Source organism: Pieris brassicae, chromosome 4, assembly GCF_905147105.1.
Source record: "Pieris brassicae chromosome 4, ilPieBrab1.1, whole genome shotgun sequence".
Lineage (NCBI taxonomy): Eukaryota > Metazoa > Arthropoda > Insecta > Lepidoptera > Pieridae > Pieris > Pieris brassicae.
This window is the reverse complement of record NC_059668.1, coordinates 2,029,656-2,047,886: the sequence shown is the minus strand read 5'-3', so window position 1 is coordinate 2,047,886 and position 18,231 is coordinate 2,029,656. Positions and strand designations below refer to the sequence as shown.

General features: G+C 39.5%; 1 protein-coding gene across 15 annotated transcripts in view; it reads left to right on the top strand.

Moving 5' to 3' along the window:
- The window catches only part of LOC123708877 (modifier of mdg4-like), a 303,503-nt gene that overhangs the window by 133,624 nt on the left and 151,648 nt on the right, over positions 1–18,231 (top strand). Inside the window, exon 5 of one of the 15 annotated variants that reach the window (XM_045659833.1) lies at positions 1,566–1,834. The exons of the other annotated variants lie outside the window; for them this stretch is intronic. Coding sequence (XP_045515789.1) covers positions 1,566–1,819 — 254 coding nt within the window. The 3' untranslated portion in view covers positions 1,820–1,834. Of the gene's footprint in view, positions 1–1,565; positions 1,835–18,231 lie in introns of those variants that run through there. 15 annotated transcript variants of the gene reach the window in all.

The following is an 18,231-nucleotide window of genomic DNA, read 5'->3' as shown; positions in this document are numbered from 1 at the left end:
AACTATCGAATTATTTATTTAAAATAATTAATTGAAGATCATTATTTGTCGCACATAAAATATATCCCCAACTATAGTGTATACAGGTGCCCAAAAAGTCGTGGATGAAACGCAACAAGGGCTTAGATGGGGTCATCAGCTCTATTAGATAAGATAAGATTTTTTCGATTCTTAATAAGAATTAGTAAGAATCTTTATGAAAACGCAAAATAAATTATAACTCTGCAGGGGTCGAATTTAAGGACATCCTGTAGAACAACTTTTTGCAGCTGATGACCCCATCTAACCCCTAGTTGCGTTTGATCCACAACTTTTTGGCCACCCTGTAAACATAAATATTTCATTTTCATTTTGTAGAAAGATTGTTTATTATATACATATATATAAACATATATCCGATACTAGGAAAGTTTTCTACACACTGTTATGTAAATATATAAATTATGAATACATTACATTTGTTTCAGAGACCTCAGTCCACTATCAAACGATTCCGACAAAGTCTGGAAAGTACCTGATAATGCTGAATGGTTTTACATATTCGCAAAGTGTTGCTGCTCCTAACTTATACTATTGCTCCAAGAAAAATAATGGCTGCAAAGGCCGTTTAAAACTTACCAGGGACAAAAAGATAATTGTTAACCAGTCTTATTTATATTGTCACCAACACCCCCCGCCTCAATATATTCTATCGAGCAATGGATATTACATAAAGATAACATAAATTTGTTTCGTAATCCTTCATCGTTGATATTTATACAACGTCGCTGAATATTATATTAGTATATACTATTAACAATTCTTTTAATATGTTTATATTCAAATGGCACAATAACGAAACACATACAGACATAGAGAACACACGACATACCAAAATCAATATATGCATGCGCATCAATGATAGGTGTGGTCAATATTGAGGCATATAAATGAGAAAAGAAATACAATAAAAATAATTAAGAATAAATTAGATTAAGATATACAAATATTAAATCAAATATACAATTAAAAAATTTAATATTCTTTTCTTTACTATTGTTTTTGGTGACGGAACAATGGCTGTAGCATTTTACAGGTACCGGCAAACTTCTTGAGCATTAACTGATTTACCAATCACGTGATCGAACGTCACTCTCCCGCCGCCGCGCACCACCGGCCGCCACCCCCCTCTCACTGATACCTAAAATTCGCTTCTGCGCAGGCAAGGATATTTGTTTAAGATGTTTGCCGGTATCTGTACGCCTGAATTTAATTCTTAAGTAGAGTACGAATAAATCGTTTGAACCGTTTTTTTTTTGAGAGCACATGTAATATTTAAACCTGAGTGGAGCATGTGTGCCTTCTCTCTGCTACGTCATTCATCTCCTAGGTCTACTACTTCTACTTTTACTACTACTTCCTACCTTCCTACTTCTACTAGGTCATTTACCTAGCTAGTTATTATAACGTTACCTGAAGCTTTAAGGTTTTAATGCCTTAATTAGACAATAAATTATTTTCTTGTCAAATATCAATTGAAATGTGATTCTAAAGTGTTATTAACTAAATGGTGTAATTTTTTTCAGAAATGTTTATAAACTACAAGAAGATACCAACTCGTTCGGGACAATATATTTTAATGGTTAATGGTTTTACCTTTTCAAAAACTAGTAGCCCAAATTTATATTACTGTTCCCAAAAAGTACGAGGTTGTAAAGCTCGGATAAAGCTCACTATGGACAAACGTGTTTCTGTAAATGAGTCTCATATGGACTGCCATACTCACCCGCCGCCTAAATATATGGTCACGCCTAAGGGAGATTATATAAAAATATCGTAATATAATTAATATTGTGTATTAGTTCAACATTTACGTCGAATAAAATAATTGATTAAAATTTTACTATAATTTTAAGCTGGTCAGTGAACCACTTTACCAAATATTATGCGTCAATCTAGAAGGAGATATGGACTCGCTTGGGATTATTTTTGATGGTTGCCGGCTTCACGTTTTTCTAAGATTAAAGTCTATAACAGAGCAGTGTTGGCCTAGTGGCTTCAACATGCGACCCCCATCGCGCTGTGCACCAATGGACTTTCTATGTGCGCATTTAAAATTCGCTCGATCGATGAAGGAAAACATCGTAACGAAACAGGCTTATGACAGGCACAGAAGGCTTATCATCTACTTGCCTATTAGATTAACAAATGATGATGATACATGATCATGAAACAGATACATGAATCGGAGGTTGGACCTGAAGAAGTTGTAGCGCAATTGATTTTTTTTTCTTTTAAAGTCCATTACAACCACCGTTATGTTATTAGTTTAGTTGTGCGTTGTTTTTAATTAAAATCCCGTTGTTCGACGTTGACAAGTATAAGGTTGTGCAATAATATTTTGTAAATCAATGTGAACTGATGAAAATATTAAATTAATGTAAAAGAAAAATTAAAAATATAAAAGAATTGTAATAAATTTTATAGATATTGTATGACGTGCTATAACCGTTGTATCGCTCATGAAGGTAACTATTGTATTGAATAATCAAATGAAATTCTATATAAAAAAAAATGTTTCTTTGTTATCCTACGAACTTTTTAGCCCACCTTGCGAATTTTTCAATGTTGCGATAAGCCGAAATCTTTAATGCATTGCTATAATACTCAAAATTTTCTATTTTCAGACACCTTAGAGTACATTAAGATACCGACTCGTACTGGAAGATATCTCTTAATGGTGAATGGTTTTACTTATTCTAATCAAAGTGGAACGTATCGATATGCCTGTTCCAGAAAAGATCGAGGGTGTAAAGCTCGGCTAAAGCTTTTTGAGGACGAACGGATTTCCGTCAAAGAGTCTAACATCGATTGTCACACACACCCTCCGCCTAAATATATGGTTACAGCTAAGGGAGACTATATAAGATTATCGTAGGATAGATAATAGTTTTGATACTTTAGCACTTTATTCGAATTAGAATTGCATTTGAATTTGTCATAAAAACACTTCGTAAACATGTCGCAGTTTTAAACTAAATGTATAAACTAGGAAATGATGTTATATTTTAATTTAAATATATATATATATCTATATACAACTAATTATTACTAGTTAAACGCTGGAAGAAGCATCTCGTTACGGTTGTAGATTTTCCAGAGAAAAAATTATGTACTCGACAGACCTTATGTATGCGTATTGTTAAACTAAGAGCAGAATATATTAAAGTGTCGTAAATTTATCCAAAAATTTAGAGCATTATAAAGCGACATTGTGAAATAACTATAGTATTTGTAAATAGTACCTGAGATGACTTCTGGAGGCTATTGGTTGAACTAATAAAATATTATTACTACTAAAATTTATAATATATAATTAAAAATGTAATTAAAAGTGTCTACCTCAAGTCGGAGTGTGGAAATCGACTGTATATTTTTTTTCTATACTAAATGACCTGGCGAACTGTATGATTAATTCGATGCTTTGCATGCTTCACGCGTTACATAAAAGCTTTAGTCGTTTAAGCTTTCGCTGAATATGCTTAATATACATAGCGCTATATAACCTACATCATGAGCACACACCCTTATTTTCACATCACAGCTGAATTAGATATTACTTAGGTAAATGTATTTAATACTTTTTTATTTATTTAAAAACCTTTTTGTCAGTATTATGTATTCCATCTTTGGCTTTTAGTTTAATTGTTTTTTTTGTTATATATAATTTAAGTTAGCGAAATAAATATAAATTTTAACAATATAGAACAAAATGTTTACGAATCTTATATTTTCAGAAAGCTTCGTAAATTACACAAAAATACCGACTCGCTCTGGCAAACATCTCATAATGGTCAATGGTTTTACATTCTCCAAAAATAGTTGTTCGCATCTATACTACTGTTCCAAAAAAGATAGAGGTTGCAAAGCCCGATTAAAACTAACCAAAGAGAATACGATTTCTGTCGAAGAGTCTAAATTCGATTGTCATACCCATCCCGCACCTAAGTATATGGTAACATCAAACGGGCAGTATGTAAAAATAGGTTAAATTTTATCTTCTACGTTTATCATACACGTTTACAAGATCTTGAATAAAAACAATTAAACATCAAGTTACTTTTATTATTATAGTAATCTTAGTCGGTGTTACTGGTGTATTTATATTATACAATTAATAACGATTTCGGCAATGTTTTTTTGGAAAATAATTTAATTTAATTTTGTAATATAAGCTACTTTAAACTTTACTTTTCATTTAACAATTTATATTTTAGAAGCACCTCGATATAATTTAGTCTTGTTTTCGCATGTCCTATACTTTTATCTGAAATAAATCTCTTACCAAAATGTTATTTCCTTGACGCCTTTTACCCGAACGGGGAGCCAGAGACCGCGTATCTCCAGCCACTACGGTCCTTGCTTCATCCACTTTCATGACATCCAACATCCATGCTCGTCGGTTATGGGTACTTTTAACGTGTCCATTCTAGTACGTACTGGATTTGTATACATGACAAGGCCTACCTGATGCGACCTTACCAGCCACGTCTTGTTTATCCTACTCGTATGCCACTTCACATTCATCCATTATATAACTGTATTACTTTGTTCTGTATTACTTGTCACTACGTCGTTTTTTATACCACACTGATAACGTTTCTCGCTATTGATGCTCTCATTTAAACGGTATTTATTCTATTTTAATATTTTCTCTGTCACGCCCAGTATTCACTACTGTACCTTAATTTCGGGACGAGCCCTCGACGCCACATCTGAGACATAGTCTTCAACATGCACCCCTCTTTTTATATCATCGTCATACGTTACATTCTAAGCCATACGGCGTAATTACAACACCTTATCAACTTGTTCCACTTTTTCTCCTTCTATCAGAACATCACATACACGTTACCAGCTCCTGCAATTCGCTCCTACAAGAATACGCAAGTATACTATCGTCAGCGTATAGAAACGCTGAGGATTATATATATATTAGAGTTAATTTAATCTGTGTTCAAATCTTTCAGAGAGTTTTAGACTGCATGAATTAGTTGAACAACCACGAGGACACAACACAATTTTCTAAATGTTTTAAAACGAATATTTTAAGATTATTTTAGATGTTTTGTCAACACTTTTATACCGATTTATTAAAATTAATAACAAAACGTGTACACAATTTTCATATCTGATTATATTAATTAAAATATTCTCTTTTCAGAAAATTTCATAGATTACACAAAAATACCAACTCGTTCTGGGAAATATCTGTTGATGGCTAATGGTTTTACTTTCTCTAAAGGCCGCGGTCCACATTTATACTACTGTTCCAAAAAAATAACAGGATGCAGAGCTCGGATAAAGCTTACAGAAGAAAAACGGATTTCAGTCAGAGAGTCATCCATTGACTGTCATACCCACCCTCCGCCTAGATATATGGTGACATCCAATGGAGAGTACATAAAAATAACATAGAATAAATACAATTATAATATAATATGTATAAGGAGAATAAATCTATGTAGGTATATATATAAAAATATTGTTAAAACGTCTTCGTTTCACATGCGATTGCTAAATCATTATTGTATTGCGATTAACGATAACTTTTATTTCAGAAACCTTCATTGACTATGAAAGGATACCAACTCGTGCTGGGAAATATCTGTTGATGGTAAACGGTTATACGTTTTCCGCAAATAATGGTCCCAACAATTACTATTGCTCCAAGAAAAACTCGGGTTGCAAAGCTCGTATTAAACTTACCGATGATAATATTATTTCAGTCACTGAGTCTCAAATCCTTTGCCATACACACCCGCCACCTAAATATATTATAACTAATCAAGGACATTATTTGAGAATTGGTTAATCCTAACAAAGCAACTTTTTATTAATAGCTAATTGTACAATATTACTTATGTTGCTAATTTATTAATGAAATTATTTATTTTTATTGTAACATGATATTATGTTAATTTTAATTTTCTACTAGTGAATAGTTAAAACTAAGGTAATGTTTATAACAGTCTTAGTGTGTTGCTTGTGTCCGAATTACCGCATTTTCACTTATACTAGTTTTAGGAAAGTTTTAGTTATCTTTATAAAATAAATTGTTAGTTAAAATGAAATTTCATTTAGCTGTAAACTAGACATAGTAATAATAATCAAAGATGCGGGTCTTATTTCAGCCTAATGGTTACACAGGCCACAAGGACGTAACCGTAATTTTCTTCATTATTTTTTTTTATTGTAAGACCTAAATAGGTCAGACTGGAGAGAGGCCAGTTGCTTTCTCAGTATTTGCTAAAAGGTGACCCACAAGCTATGGTCGAAAAGATATGTTTGTTAAAGTAAGGTTTGCTCTGAACTCCTTGTTTGGTTTTTGTTCATAATTACTACAAAGTTGTTCAATCTAAATTAAAATAATCCAAACGCTCGTTAAACCCGCAGTCACTTACAATGCCGACGGAAAGAATGCTTTTCCGACATATATTTGACCACTAAGTTTTGTTCTAAGAACGTGAGTTCAGAAACCAATTATAATTAAACGCATTACTCGATCAAATTAAAAGATAATTGTTTTCGTCCTACGTACTTTATTTGAGGTCTGAGAGTATATCTAAGGAGCTGTTTTTAATGACTTAAACATGTGAAGTATGTAAACAATACGAAAAGGTTATGAATAATTATATTTTGACACATTAATTTGTTTGGAAATATAAATATTTTTTTCAGATCACCTCGACATCAAAAAGATTCCTATGCGTTCGGGGAAATATCTACTCATGATTGACGGTTATACATATTCGAAGTATGGTCGAGATATTTATTATTGCTCCAAGAAATCGGTGGGATGCAGGGCGCGTGTTAGAATTGGGAAATACGAAGTGATTTCAAAAGAAGACTCTCACTTACACTGTCATACACACCTTCCTCCTCGGTATATAGTGACTGATAACGGAGATTATATAAAAATTAGCTCATAGTATTTCTTAGAAAATAAACGTATGCTGTAATATTTAATTATTGTATGTGTTACTGTCTTCGTCTAGGTTTTTTATGGTTCGGTAATTCGGTAAGTCTTTCAAATCAATATGGGCATAAAGATGTATGAAATGTATGTAGCAATAGACTCTCACTTACACTGTCATACACACCTTCCTCCTCGGTATATAGTGACTGATAACGGAGATTATATAAAAATTAGCTCATTGTATTTCTTAGAAAATAAACGTATGCTGTAATATTTAATTATTGTATGTGTTACTGTCTTCGTCTAGGTTTTTTATGGTTCGGTAATTCGGTAAGTCTTTCAAATCAATATGGGCATAAAGATGTATGAAATGTATGTAGCAATAGACTCTCACTTACACTGTCATACACACCTTCCTCCTCGGTATATAGTGACTGATAACGGAGATTATATAAAAATTAGCTCATTGTATTTCTTAGAAAATAAACGTATGCTGTAATATTTAATTATTGTATGTGTTACTGTCTTCGTCTAGGTTTTTTATGGTTCGGTAATTCGGTAAGTCTTTCAAATCAATATGGGCATAAAGATGTATGAAATGTATGTAGCAATAGACTCTCACTTACACTGTCATACACACCTTCCTCCTCGGTATATAGTGACTGATAACGGAGATTATATAAAAATTAGCTCATTGTATTTCTTAGAAAATAAACGTATGCTGTAATATTTAATTATTGTATGTGTTACTGTCGTCGTCTAGGTTTTTTATGGTTCGGTAATTCGGTAAGTCTTTCAAATCAATATGGGCATAAAGATGTATGAAATGTATGTAGCAATCACTTAAATAATAAATAAATATCTTACCCAGGATTTCAGTTGTAAAATTTTGATTGAGATTGATCTCAACTCAGAAATCAGCAATTCTCAACACTCAGCTGAGCTGCACAATGTCGTGCAGTCGAGGAAAACGTGATAACTATTGATACATATTCTTATTTTAACTCATATTCACCTCGAAACTGCGAAGCCGGCCTTATTCTTCCTTACTGAGACTCAGATATCCTTCCCGGCTGATACTTCCTACCTCTCCTACCCGGGGTACAAATTGGAACATTCATTTGTGCCGCGGGCGGGAGTTTGCGTGTACGTCAGAGAGGATATCTGTTCTCGTCGCCTCGGGTCGCTTGAAGGAAGGGACCTATCTAGCCTCTGGCTGCGCGTAGACTGCGATGACCATCCGCGATTCTACGCATGCCTGTATAGGTCCCATAGCGGAAATACCGAAACTGAGCGACTCATTGAGCACATCCAAATGGCTACAGATTCCCTGCTCGAAGGGGTTCCTACCGCTGAAATCGTGATACTTGGCGATTTTAACGCTCACCATGCCGATTGGCTCGGTTCGGAAACCACCGATCACGCGGGAAGATCCTTTCACGACTTTGCTTTAGCTTACGACCTGTCACAAATGGTCCCTGCGATTACGCGAATACCAGATGTGGATGGTCATAAACCCTCTTTGTTGGACCTTCTGCTGACCTCACATCCGGAGACCTATCAAGTCTCTGTTGACCCGCCATTGGGTTCATCGGATCATTGTGTGGTCCGGAGTACTGTGCCTACTACGCGCCCTCCTCGGTCCCGTTTTTCGGGTTGTCGTCGTATTTGGCACTATCGGTCAGCAGATTGGGATGGGATGCGGTCTTTCTTTGCGTCCTACCCTTGGGGGCCTATGTGCTTTTCGTCGGAAGCTCCAGATTCCGTCGCTGCCTCTGTCGCCGAAGTGGTTCTGCAGGGCATGGAACTTTTTATTCCATTCTCTGCGGTGCCGATCGGTGGCAGGTCACAGCCCTGGTTTAAGCGTTCTTGCAAGGCAGCATCGCGTCGAAAGCGAGAATACTTTAATGCATGGGCGGAAGCGGCGATATCTCGTGATGCCAATACCAGCGAACATAAAAAAGCATATAACTCAGCCTCCAGGTCCTTCAAACGGGAAATCGCTAAGGCAAAGTCAGAGCACATCGCCAGATTTGGCGAGAGATTGGCCCAACTCCCTTCTGGGACCCGAGCCTTCTGGTCTCTCGCCAAAGCTGTACAAGGGAATTTTTGTCAGCCATCGATACCACCGCTGCACAGAGAGGATGACTCGCTCGCCCACACTGCGAAGGAGAAGGCCGACCTCTTGGGCTGTCTCTTTGCGTCCAACTCGACTTTGGATGACCGGGGGAGATCACCACCGGCGATTTCGCGGTGTGATAACTCAATGCCGGAAATCACATTCCAGCAACGTGCTGTTCGCAGAGCACTATCTTCCTTGGACATTCATAAGTCGAGCGGGCCGGATGGTATCCCTCCAATTGTGCTGCGTACATGTGCTCCTGAGTTGGCTCCGGTCCTGACGCGCCTTTTCCGGTACCTGTACTCGCTCGGCACTGTCCCGAAGTGCTGGAAGACCGCTTCGATACATCCGATCCCTAAAAAAGGCGATCGCACTGATCCATCCAACTATCGCCCAATCGCAATAACCTCCTTGTTCTCCAAAATAATGGAATCCATTATTAATGGCCAGCTCTTGAGTTATCTAGAGGGCCACCAGCTGATTAGCGATTATCAGTACGGCTTTCGTCGTGGTCGTTCAGCTGGTGACCTTCTAGTATACCTTACTCATAGATGGGCAGAGGCAATTGAGTCCAAGGGGGAGGCACTAGCGGTTAGTTTGGACATAGCGAAAGCCTTCGATCGGGTGTGGCACAAAGCACTGCTCTCGAAGCTACCAGCCTACGGGCTTCCTGAGAAATTATGCGACTGGATCTCCAGCTTTCTAGCCGATCGGAGCATCAAGGTCGTCGTCGACGGAGCATGTTCCGACCTTAAACCTGTGAATGCTGGGGTCCCACAAGGCTGTGTTCTGTCCCCGACCCTGTTTCTTCTGCATATCAATGACATGTTGCAACTTAGCAACATTCATTGCTATGCGGACGACAGCACTGGGGATACTCTTTACACTGGCCGGGCAGGTATTTCTCGGGCAGTTGTCGATGAGTACCGGAACAAACTTGTGTCTGAAGTCGAAACTCTTTTACGTGGAGTCTCGGACTGGGGTAGACTAAACCTAGTCCAATTTAACCCCAAGAAGACACAAGTTTGCGCGTTTTCCGCGAAAAAAAATACCCTTTGTCGCTACTCCTCTTTTCGAAAACACTCTTCTTGAAGCCACAGCCAGCATCGGAATACTTGGCGTTGACATATCGAACGACGTTCAGTTTCGCGGTCATTTGGAGGGAAAGGCTAAATTAGCCTCCAAAAAGCTTGGTGTGCTCAGCAAGGCGAGACGGTACTTCACTCCGGGCCACCGCTTGCAACTCTATAAAGCGCAAATACGGCCCCACATGGAATACTGTTCTCACCTCTGGGCGGGGGCTCCCCAGTACCAGCTCCTTCCACTTGACCGTATCCAACGAAGAGCGGTTCGAATCGTTGATGACCAATCCCTCTCCGAGCGGCTCGATCCTTTGGCGTTGCGTAGAGATGTGGGGTCACTCTGTATCTTCTACCGCATTTACCATGGAGAGTGTTCAGAGGAGTTGTTCGGATTAATACCTGCAGCTGAGTTTCAGCATCGGACGTCGAGGCAAAATACAAAATTCCACCCGTATCACCTCGACGTCCGACGTTCCACGACTGAGCGTTTCTCAAGGCAATTTTTGCCGCGCACCACCGCTATGTGGAACCAGCTGCCCACTGAAGTATTTCCGAACCAATTCGACTTAGGGTCCTTCAAGAAAAGAGCGTACAAATTCTTAAAAGGCCGGCAACGCACTCGCGAGCCCTCTGGCATTGAGAGTGTCCATGGGCGGCGGTATCACTTAACATCAGGTGAGCCTCCTGCCCGTTTGCCCCCTATTTTATAAAAAAAAAAAAAAAAAAAATATTATACAAAGTAAATCAGCCGTCTTTTTTAGATATTAAATTTATACCTAGACAATTGCTACACTTATTTAAAGCGATGTCATGCTCCTATTTACAATTGCACCAAGAGACCAATGGCAATCAAAGCACATTTTAAACTGACTAGGGATCAAAATATCTTGACCGAAGAGTCTTCCTTGGTTCACCATACATTCACCTACCAAGTATGCCGTATCACCGAGTGGATATTATAGAAAGATTAAAAAAGATAATGCGAAAATATCGACTATGTAATATAATTATTCCTGTGTAACTGTACAATATAAAATGTTACTTTTTAAAACTAAATGGTAACAGAAACAAATCGTAAGTCCATGTTTTATGATACGACCTCATCGGTTTGAAATCATGAAACAGTAAGTTTAAGGTTAATGTAAGTATCGATAATGTAACACTGCGAATGAGGTCCAGGACGAGAACGAGATATGAGTACCAAAACAAGATGGCTCTGTTTTATTCGTACGGAAATAGCAGCTCTAGAAAGTAACACATAAACAATTGTCAAGGTCAGAAGTTAAGGAAATGCATGTTAACAATTGTTTCATACCTTTCCTAGTGGGAGTGCCATGCTGTTGCTTTCGGGCTTCAGCCAATCGGGCAGGCACGACCGGGGCAGTACCACTTTCTCACAGAAAACCGGCGTGAAGTGATGCAATAGGTTCATCTTATTGTACTCGCGTTTCGTGCGGTGAGTGAGACTCCCGGAGCCCATCAATTCCCCCCTCCCCCAGAATATGAAGATGCAGTTTAAACAGAGATTACCCCAGGGGGGTACCACACGTTTCCGCTGTGGAGAATCCCCCTCTGAGCGTCCATCATCGGAACAATCAGTATTCGGTGGTGGATGCACAGGCTGCCCTTCGTATTCTGGGGTGGGCAAAAACTGCTCAAAAAACTATAAGTTTCGATCTCGGGGCAAACGGAAGAATTTACCGAAGGCATCCCCTTCCACGCTCTCAGTGGACTTTACCAATGTTAGGGGGCTCAACTCTAATCTTAACGCGGTTCACTTTCACCTCGAAACTGCGAAGCCGGCCTTATTCTTCCTTACTGAGACTCAGATATCCTTCCCGGCTGATACTTCCTACCTCTCCTACCCGGGGTACAAATTGGAACATTCATTTGTGCCGCGGGCGGGAGTTTGCGTGTACGTCAGAGAGGATATCTGTTCTCGTCGCCTCGGGTCGCTTGAAGGAAGGGACCTATCTAGCCTCTGGCTGCGCGTAGACTGCGATGACCATCCGCGATTCTACGCATGCCTGTATAGGTCCCATAGCGGAAATACCGAAACTGAGCGACTCATTGAGCACATCCAAATGGCTACAGATTCCCTGCTCGAAGGGGTTCCTACCGCTGAAATCGTGATACTTGGCGATTTTAACGCTCACCATGCCGATTGGCTCGGTTCGGAAACCACCGATCACGCGGGAAGATCCTTTCACGACTTTGCTTTAGCTTACGACCTGTCACAAATGGTCCCTGCGATTACGCGAATACCAGATGTGGATGGTCATAAACCCTCTTTGTTGGACCTTCTGCTGACCTCACATCCGGAGACCTATCAAGTCTCTGTTGACCCGCCATTGGGTTCATCGGATCATTGTGTGGTCCGGAGTACTGTGCCTACTACGCGCCCTCCTCGGTCCCGTTTTTCGGGTTGTCGTCGTATTTGGCACTATCGGTCAGCAGATTGGGATGGGATGCGGTCTTTCTTTGCGTCCTACCCTTGGGGGCCTATGTGCTTTTCGTCGGAAGCTCCAGATTCCGTCGCTGCCTCTGTCGCCGAAGTGGTTCTGCAGGGCATGGAACTTTTTATTCCATTCTCTGCGGTGCCGATCGGTGGCAGGTCACAGCCCTGGTTTAAGCGTTCTTGCAAGGCAGCATCGCGTCGAAAGCGAGAATACTTTAATGCATGGGCGGAAGCGGCGATATCTCGTGATGCCAATACCAGCGAACATAAAAAAGCATATAACTCAGCCTCCAGGTCCTTCAAACGGGAAATCGCTAAGGCAAAGTCAGAGCACATCGCCAGATTTGGCGAGAGATTGGCCCAACTCCCTTCTGGGACCCGAGCCTTCTGGTCTCTCGCCAAAGCTGTACAAGGGAATTTTTGTCAGCCATCGATACCACCGCTGCACAGAGAGGATGACTCGCTCGCCCACACTGCGAAGGAGAAGGCCGACCTCTTGGGCTGTCTCTTTGCGTCCAACTCGACTTTGGATGACCGGGGGAGATCACCACCGGCGATTTCGCGGTGTGATAACTCAATGCCGGAAATCACATTCCAGCAACGTGCTGTTCGCAGAGCACTATCTTCCTTGGACATTCATAAGTCGAGCGGGCCGGATGGTATCCCTCCAATTGTGCTGCGTACATGTGCTCCTGAGTTGGCTCCGGTCCTGACGCGCCTTTTCCGGTACCTGTACTCGCTCGGCACTGTCCCGAAGTGCTGGAAGACCGCTTCGATACATCCGATCCCTAAAAAAGGCGATCGCACTGATCCATCCAACTATCGCCCAATCGCAATAACCTCCTTGTTCTCCAAAATAATGGAATCCATTATTAATGGCCAGCTCTTGAGTTATCTAGAGGGCCACCAGCTGATTAGCGATTATCAGTACGGCTTTCGTCGTGGTCGTTCAGCTGGTGACCTTCTAGTATACCTTACTCATAGATGGGCAGAGGCAATTGAGTCCAAGGGGGAGGCACTAGCGGTTAGTTTGGACATAGCGAAAGCCTTCGATCGGGTGTGGCACAAAGCACTGCTCTCGAAGCTACCAGCCTACGGGCTTCCTGAGAAATTATGCGACTGGATCTCCAGCTTTCTAGCCGATCGGAGCATCAAGGTCGTCGTCGACGGAGCATGTTCCGACCTTAAACCCGTGAATGCTGGGGTCCCACAAGGCTGTGTTCTGTCCCCGACCCTGTTTCTTCTGCATATCAATGACATGTTGCAACTTAGCAACATTCATTGCTATGCGGACGACAGCACTGGGGATACTCTTTACACTGGCCGGGCAGGTATTTCTCGGGCAGTTGTCGATGAGTACCGGAACAAACTTGTGTCTGAAGTCGAAACTCTTTTACGTGGAGTCTCGGACTGGGGTAGACTAAACCTAGTCCAATTTAACCCCAAGAAGACACAAGTTTGCGCGTTTTCCGCGAAAAAAAATACCCTTTGTCGCTACTCCTCTTTTCGAAAACACTCTTCTTGAAGCCACAGCCAGCATCGGAATACTTGGCGTTGACATATCGAACGACGTTCAGTTTCGCGGTCATTTGGAGGGAAAGGCTAAATTAGCCTCCAAAAAGCTTGGTGTGCTCAGCAAGGCGAGACGGTACTTCACTCCGGGCCACCGCTTGCAACTCTATAAAGCGCAAATACGGCCCCACATGGAATACTGTTCTCACCTCTGGGCGGGGGCTCCCCAGTACCAGCTCCTTCCACTTGACCGTATCCAACGAAGAGCGGTTCGAATCGTTGATGACCAATCCCTCTCCGAGCGGCTCGATCCTTTGGCGTTGCGTAGAGATGTGGGGTCACTCTGTATCTTCTACCGCATTTACCATGGAGAGTGTTCAGAGGAGTTGTTCGGATTAATACCTGCAGCTGAGTTTCAGCATCGGACGTCGAGGCAAAATACAAAATTCCACCCGTATCACCTCGACGTCCGACGTTCCACGACTGAGCGTTTCTCAAGGCAATTTTTGCCGCGCACCACCGCTATGTGGAACCAGCTGCCCACTGAAGTATTTCCGAACCAATTCGACTTAGGGTCCTTCAAGAAAAGAGCGTACAAATTCTTAAAAGGCCGGCAACGCACTCGCGAGCCCTCTGGCATTGAGAGTGTCCATGGGCGGCGGTATCACTTAACATCAGGTGAGCCTCCTGCCCGTTTGCCCCCTATTTTATAAAAAAAAAAAAAAAAAAAAAACCATCAATTGAATTCTATTATAAGTGTAATATTTTTTTTCGTATCGGTTTTTAGTTGAAAATCTTTAGGCTTAAATCTGTCACTTAACACCAGCATGTTACATTTTGTATTTTTTTAAACTTGTTAAATTTGAAATTGTGAGGGGCAAATAAACTTATTAATATTAATTTTAGATGCAATCGACTATAAGATGATACCAACTCGTACTGGAAAAAATTTGTTAATGGTAAATGGATTCACATATGCCGAAATGTATAAATACGCATATTATTGTTCGAAGAAGCACGCTGGATGCAAAGCGCGAGTGAAGCTTACGAAAAGTATGAAAATCATGTTGGAAAACTCAGATATATACTGCCATAACCATCCGCCTCCTCGGTACATGGTCACTGCGAATGGGAATTATATTAAGGTAGAATAAAATTTGTACTGGATACATACAAACGCGTGTTTAAGTTACTTTGGTATGGTGAGTTGTAGTTTATGCTTATGGCTTAGTTAATTTCATTGAATTAATCCACCGTACTTAAAAAAAAAATTTTTTTGTTCTAGCTTTAATTGCTTTGAGTTCTTAAACACAACTACTTACTGATACTAGCATCAATGGAACATACATGGAAGACATTATCATAAGAAATAATAATTTTTGTATATCATCATCAATATAGATGCATTCTATTCCACTAGATATACTTTATATAATATATTAGATACAATGAAGCAAATGTATAGTAGCTTGATTACAAAAATATAGGTTAATATATAACATTATTACAATTACAATAAAAACAGTATTTTATTTACGAACTTTTGATAAAACTTTCTCCAACTTCGTTTATATTTTTAGTTTGTACCTTTAACGTAGACTATTGAATATTAAAGAAATACTAAAATCTAATATATGCGTTCCAAATGCTAAGTAGATTATTTTCTATTGAATTAGATATTTCATGTATTTTTATCTTGTAGGTGACTATTTGGACTTCAAGCTGATACCAACCCCGACTGGAAAACATATGATTATGGTTAATGAATACACCTTCAATAGGTTTAGTAGATACGTGTATTACTGCTCTAAAAGACACTCTAATTGCAAGGTGAGGTTGAGGCTTACGAAAGATATGAAAGTTTCGGCGACTAAGTCTATAATAGGTACTCATACCCACCCACCCCCTCAGTATATGTTGACTTCGTCGGGGCAATTGGTAAAGGTACATTCAAAGTAGATTTTCAACTATATTATATTTCAATTATATTATTATACTACTTGGGTAACACTGAAAATATTTAGAACTGGCCAGTTAGAAACATTGCTAACGAAAACTTTTTTGAATATCAATTTTAGAACTCTTTGGTAACCTAAAGTAGTATATTGCATTCATTTGTTATTTGTTTTTGTGAATTGGCGGCAAATCTAAAACTCTTGTTACACGTGAAAATGAACCTAACGTGAGTAAATGTTCAGTCAATGATTTATTAGGACTTTCGTTGTGGAACTAACAACAAAGTTATGATAGGCTGCGATTTCCATTTCTTAATGAAGCCCCATCACGTGCTACTATTCACAATTGATTTAACGAATTAAAGCGTGGACGTACAATCTCAATGATGATCCACGTGAGGGACGTCCTTTAACAGCGACTACTGAAGATAACATCAGTACTGTGCGACGCATGATAGAGGATGATAAGAGAGTGACCCATCAGCAGATAAGGGCAAGTCTAGGCATTGGTATGAGGCAAGTTCAAAAATTATTACACGACTATTTAGGTGTCAGGAAGCCCTCGAAGCAGGATCCTCCTTCACCGCGACAATGCTTCAGCGTACTCCGCAAAACGGACTGTTGAGTATTTGACTATGGCAGGTATCGAGATAATGAGTCATCCGCCATACAGTCCTGACCTGGCGCCCTGCAAGTTTCACTTATTCCCAAGAACACATGATAAAATTCGAGGTATTCGCTTTACGAGCCCCGAAGATGCGGTGAAAGCGTACGAAAATGCCATAGACGAGACCCCACAGAAAGAATAGGCCCACTGCTTTTCGTGCGTCCCAATGCTACGATGTGTAGAGAAGAACGGAGATTACTTAGAAAAACAATAAAAGTATTGGCAACTTTCTACATTAAGCCGTTTAGACGTTGTCAGTGTTACCTAGGTATTAATATACTATATATTAATCTTGTATACTAACTTCCTATATATGGAAAGTCACATTTAGTCAAAACTCTTTATGTAAATATAACGTATAGTTCTAAGGCTAACTTGGCAATTTGGATCACTCTTGTTTACGAAGGCTTCGCGTGGCTTCAAATTGTTAATGATAACAATAGTATTTAGAATAATATGTAGCGGCGTCAAAATATGTTTTCTTGAAAGCTTTTTATGCTTTCGAAATAAATACGTAGAAATCATTTTGTCAATCCTCAAGTCATGGCTCCATCGAAATAATATTACTATTAAATTCGGTGATTCGGAGAACTGCAGTTCTGCGTCAGCAGGGCTGGTTCGTTAACGTCATTCGAATGAAATAGTCTTGACTTCTTTTCCTGATAATGTAGTAAATATATAAAATAATTGGTGTCAATAAAGTTCTGTAAAATTATGAGTGAATCTTTTTCCCTACCATTTTTCCTGTGTAGTCATCATTACGACATCGCTAACTTTACGTAATTCTATTAAAAATAAAACGAATTTTTTGTATGTTATTAAAATAACACACAAAGCACAGGTTTCTTCGTATAACTAATTTACGTTTATATATAAGGGGTATACCCTTTAAATATGTTGCTGCTGCAAATAGCAGGATTGTTCTGCTATCGGAAAATACTTAAAGGGTGCTGAGGCTTGGTGGTGGTTTCGCCATATATCCTATCCTTGCAATCTTGTTAGGAAAAATTAGATTTACTAACGTTACTATCGAATACAATATATAAAAGTTTTGTTTTATTTTTAGAGGGATTTTTGGATTTCAAGAAGATACCGACCCGTAAAGGCAATTATATATTAATGGTAAATGAATACACCTATCGCCAATTTAGTAAATATACATTTTATTGCTCTAAGAGAAATTTTGACTGCAAAGCGTCGCTGAAGCTCACGAAAGATTTGAAGATTTCGGCAACTGAATCTCTAAAAGGAAGTCATACTCATCCACCTCCAAAGTATATTGTGACTAAAAGGGGGGATTATATTCGGCTGCTAAAATAATAACAATTGTATATGTTAGCAATGCAATATTGGTGTGGCTTAAGCGACTGCCCTGAGGTTGTCAGTTCAATTACGGCTGTGCACCAATGCAATCTTGCTCCTACCGTGAAGGCATCGCAAAGTAACAAACACGTCATAAATCCAATAATTGACGACA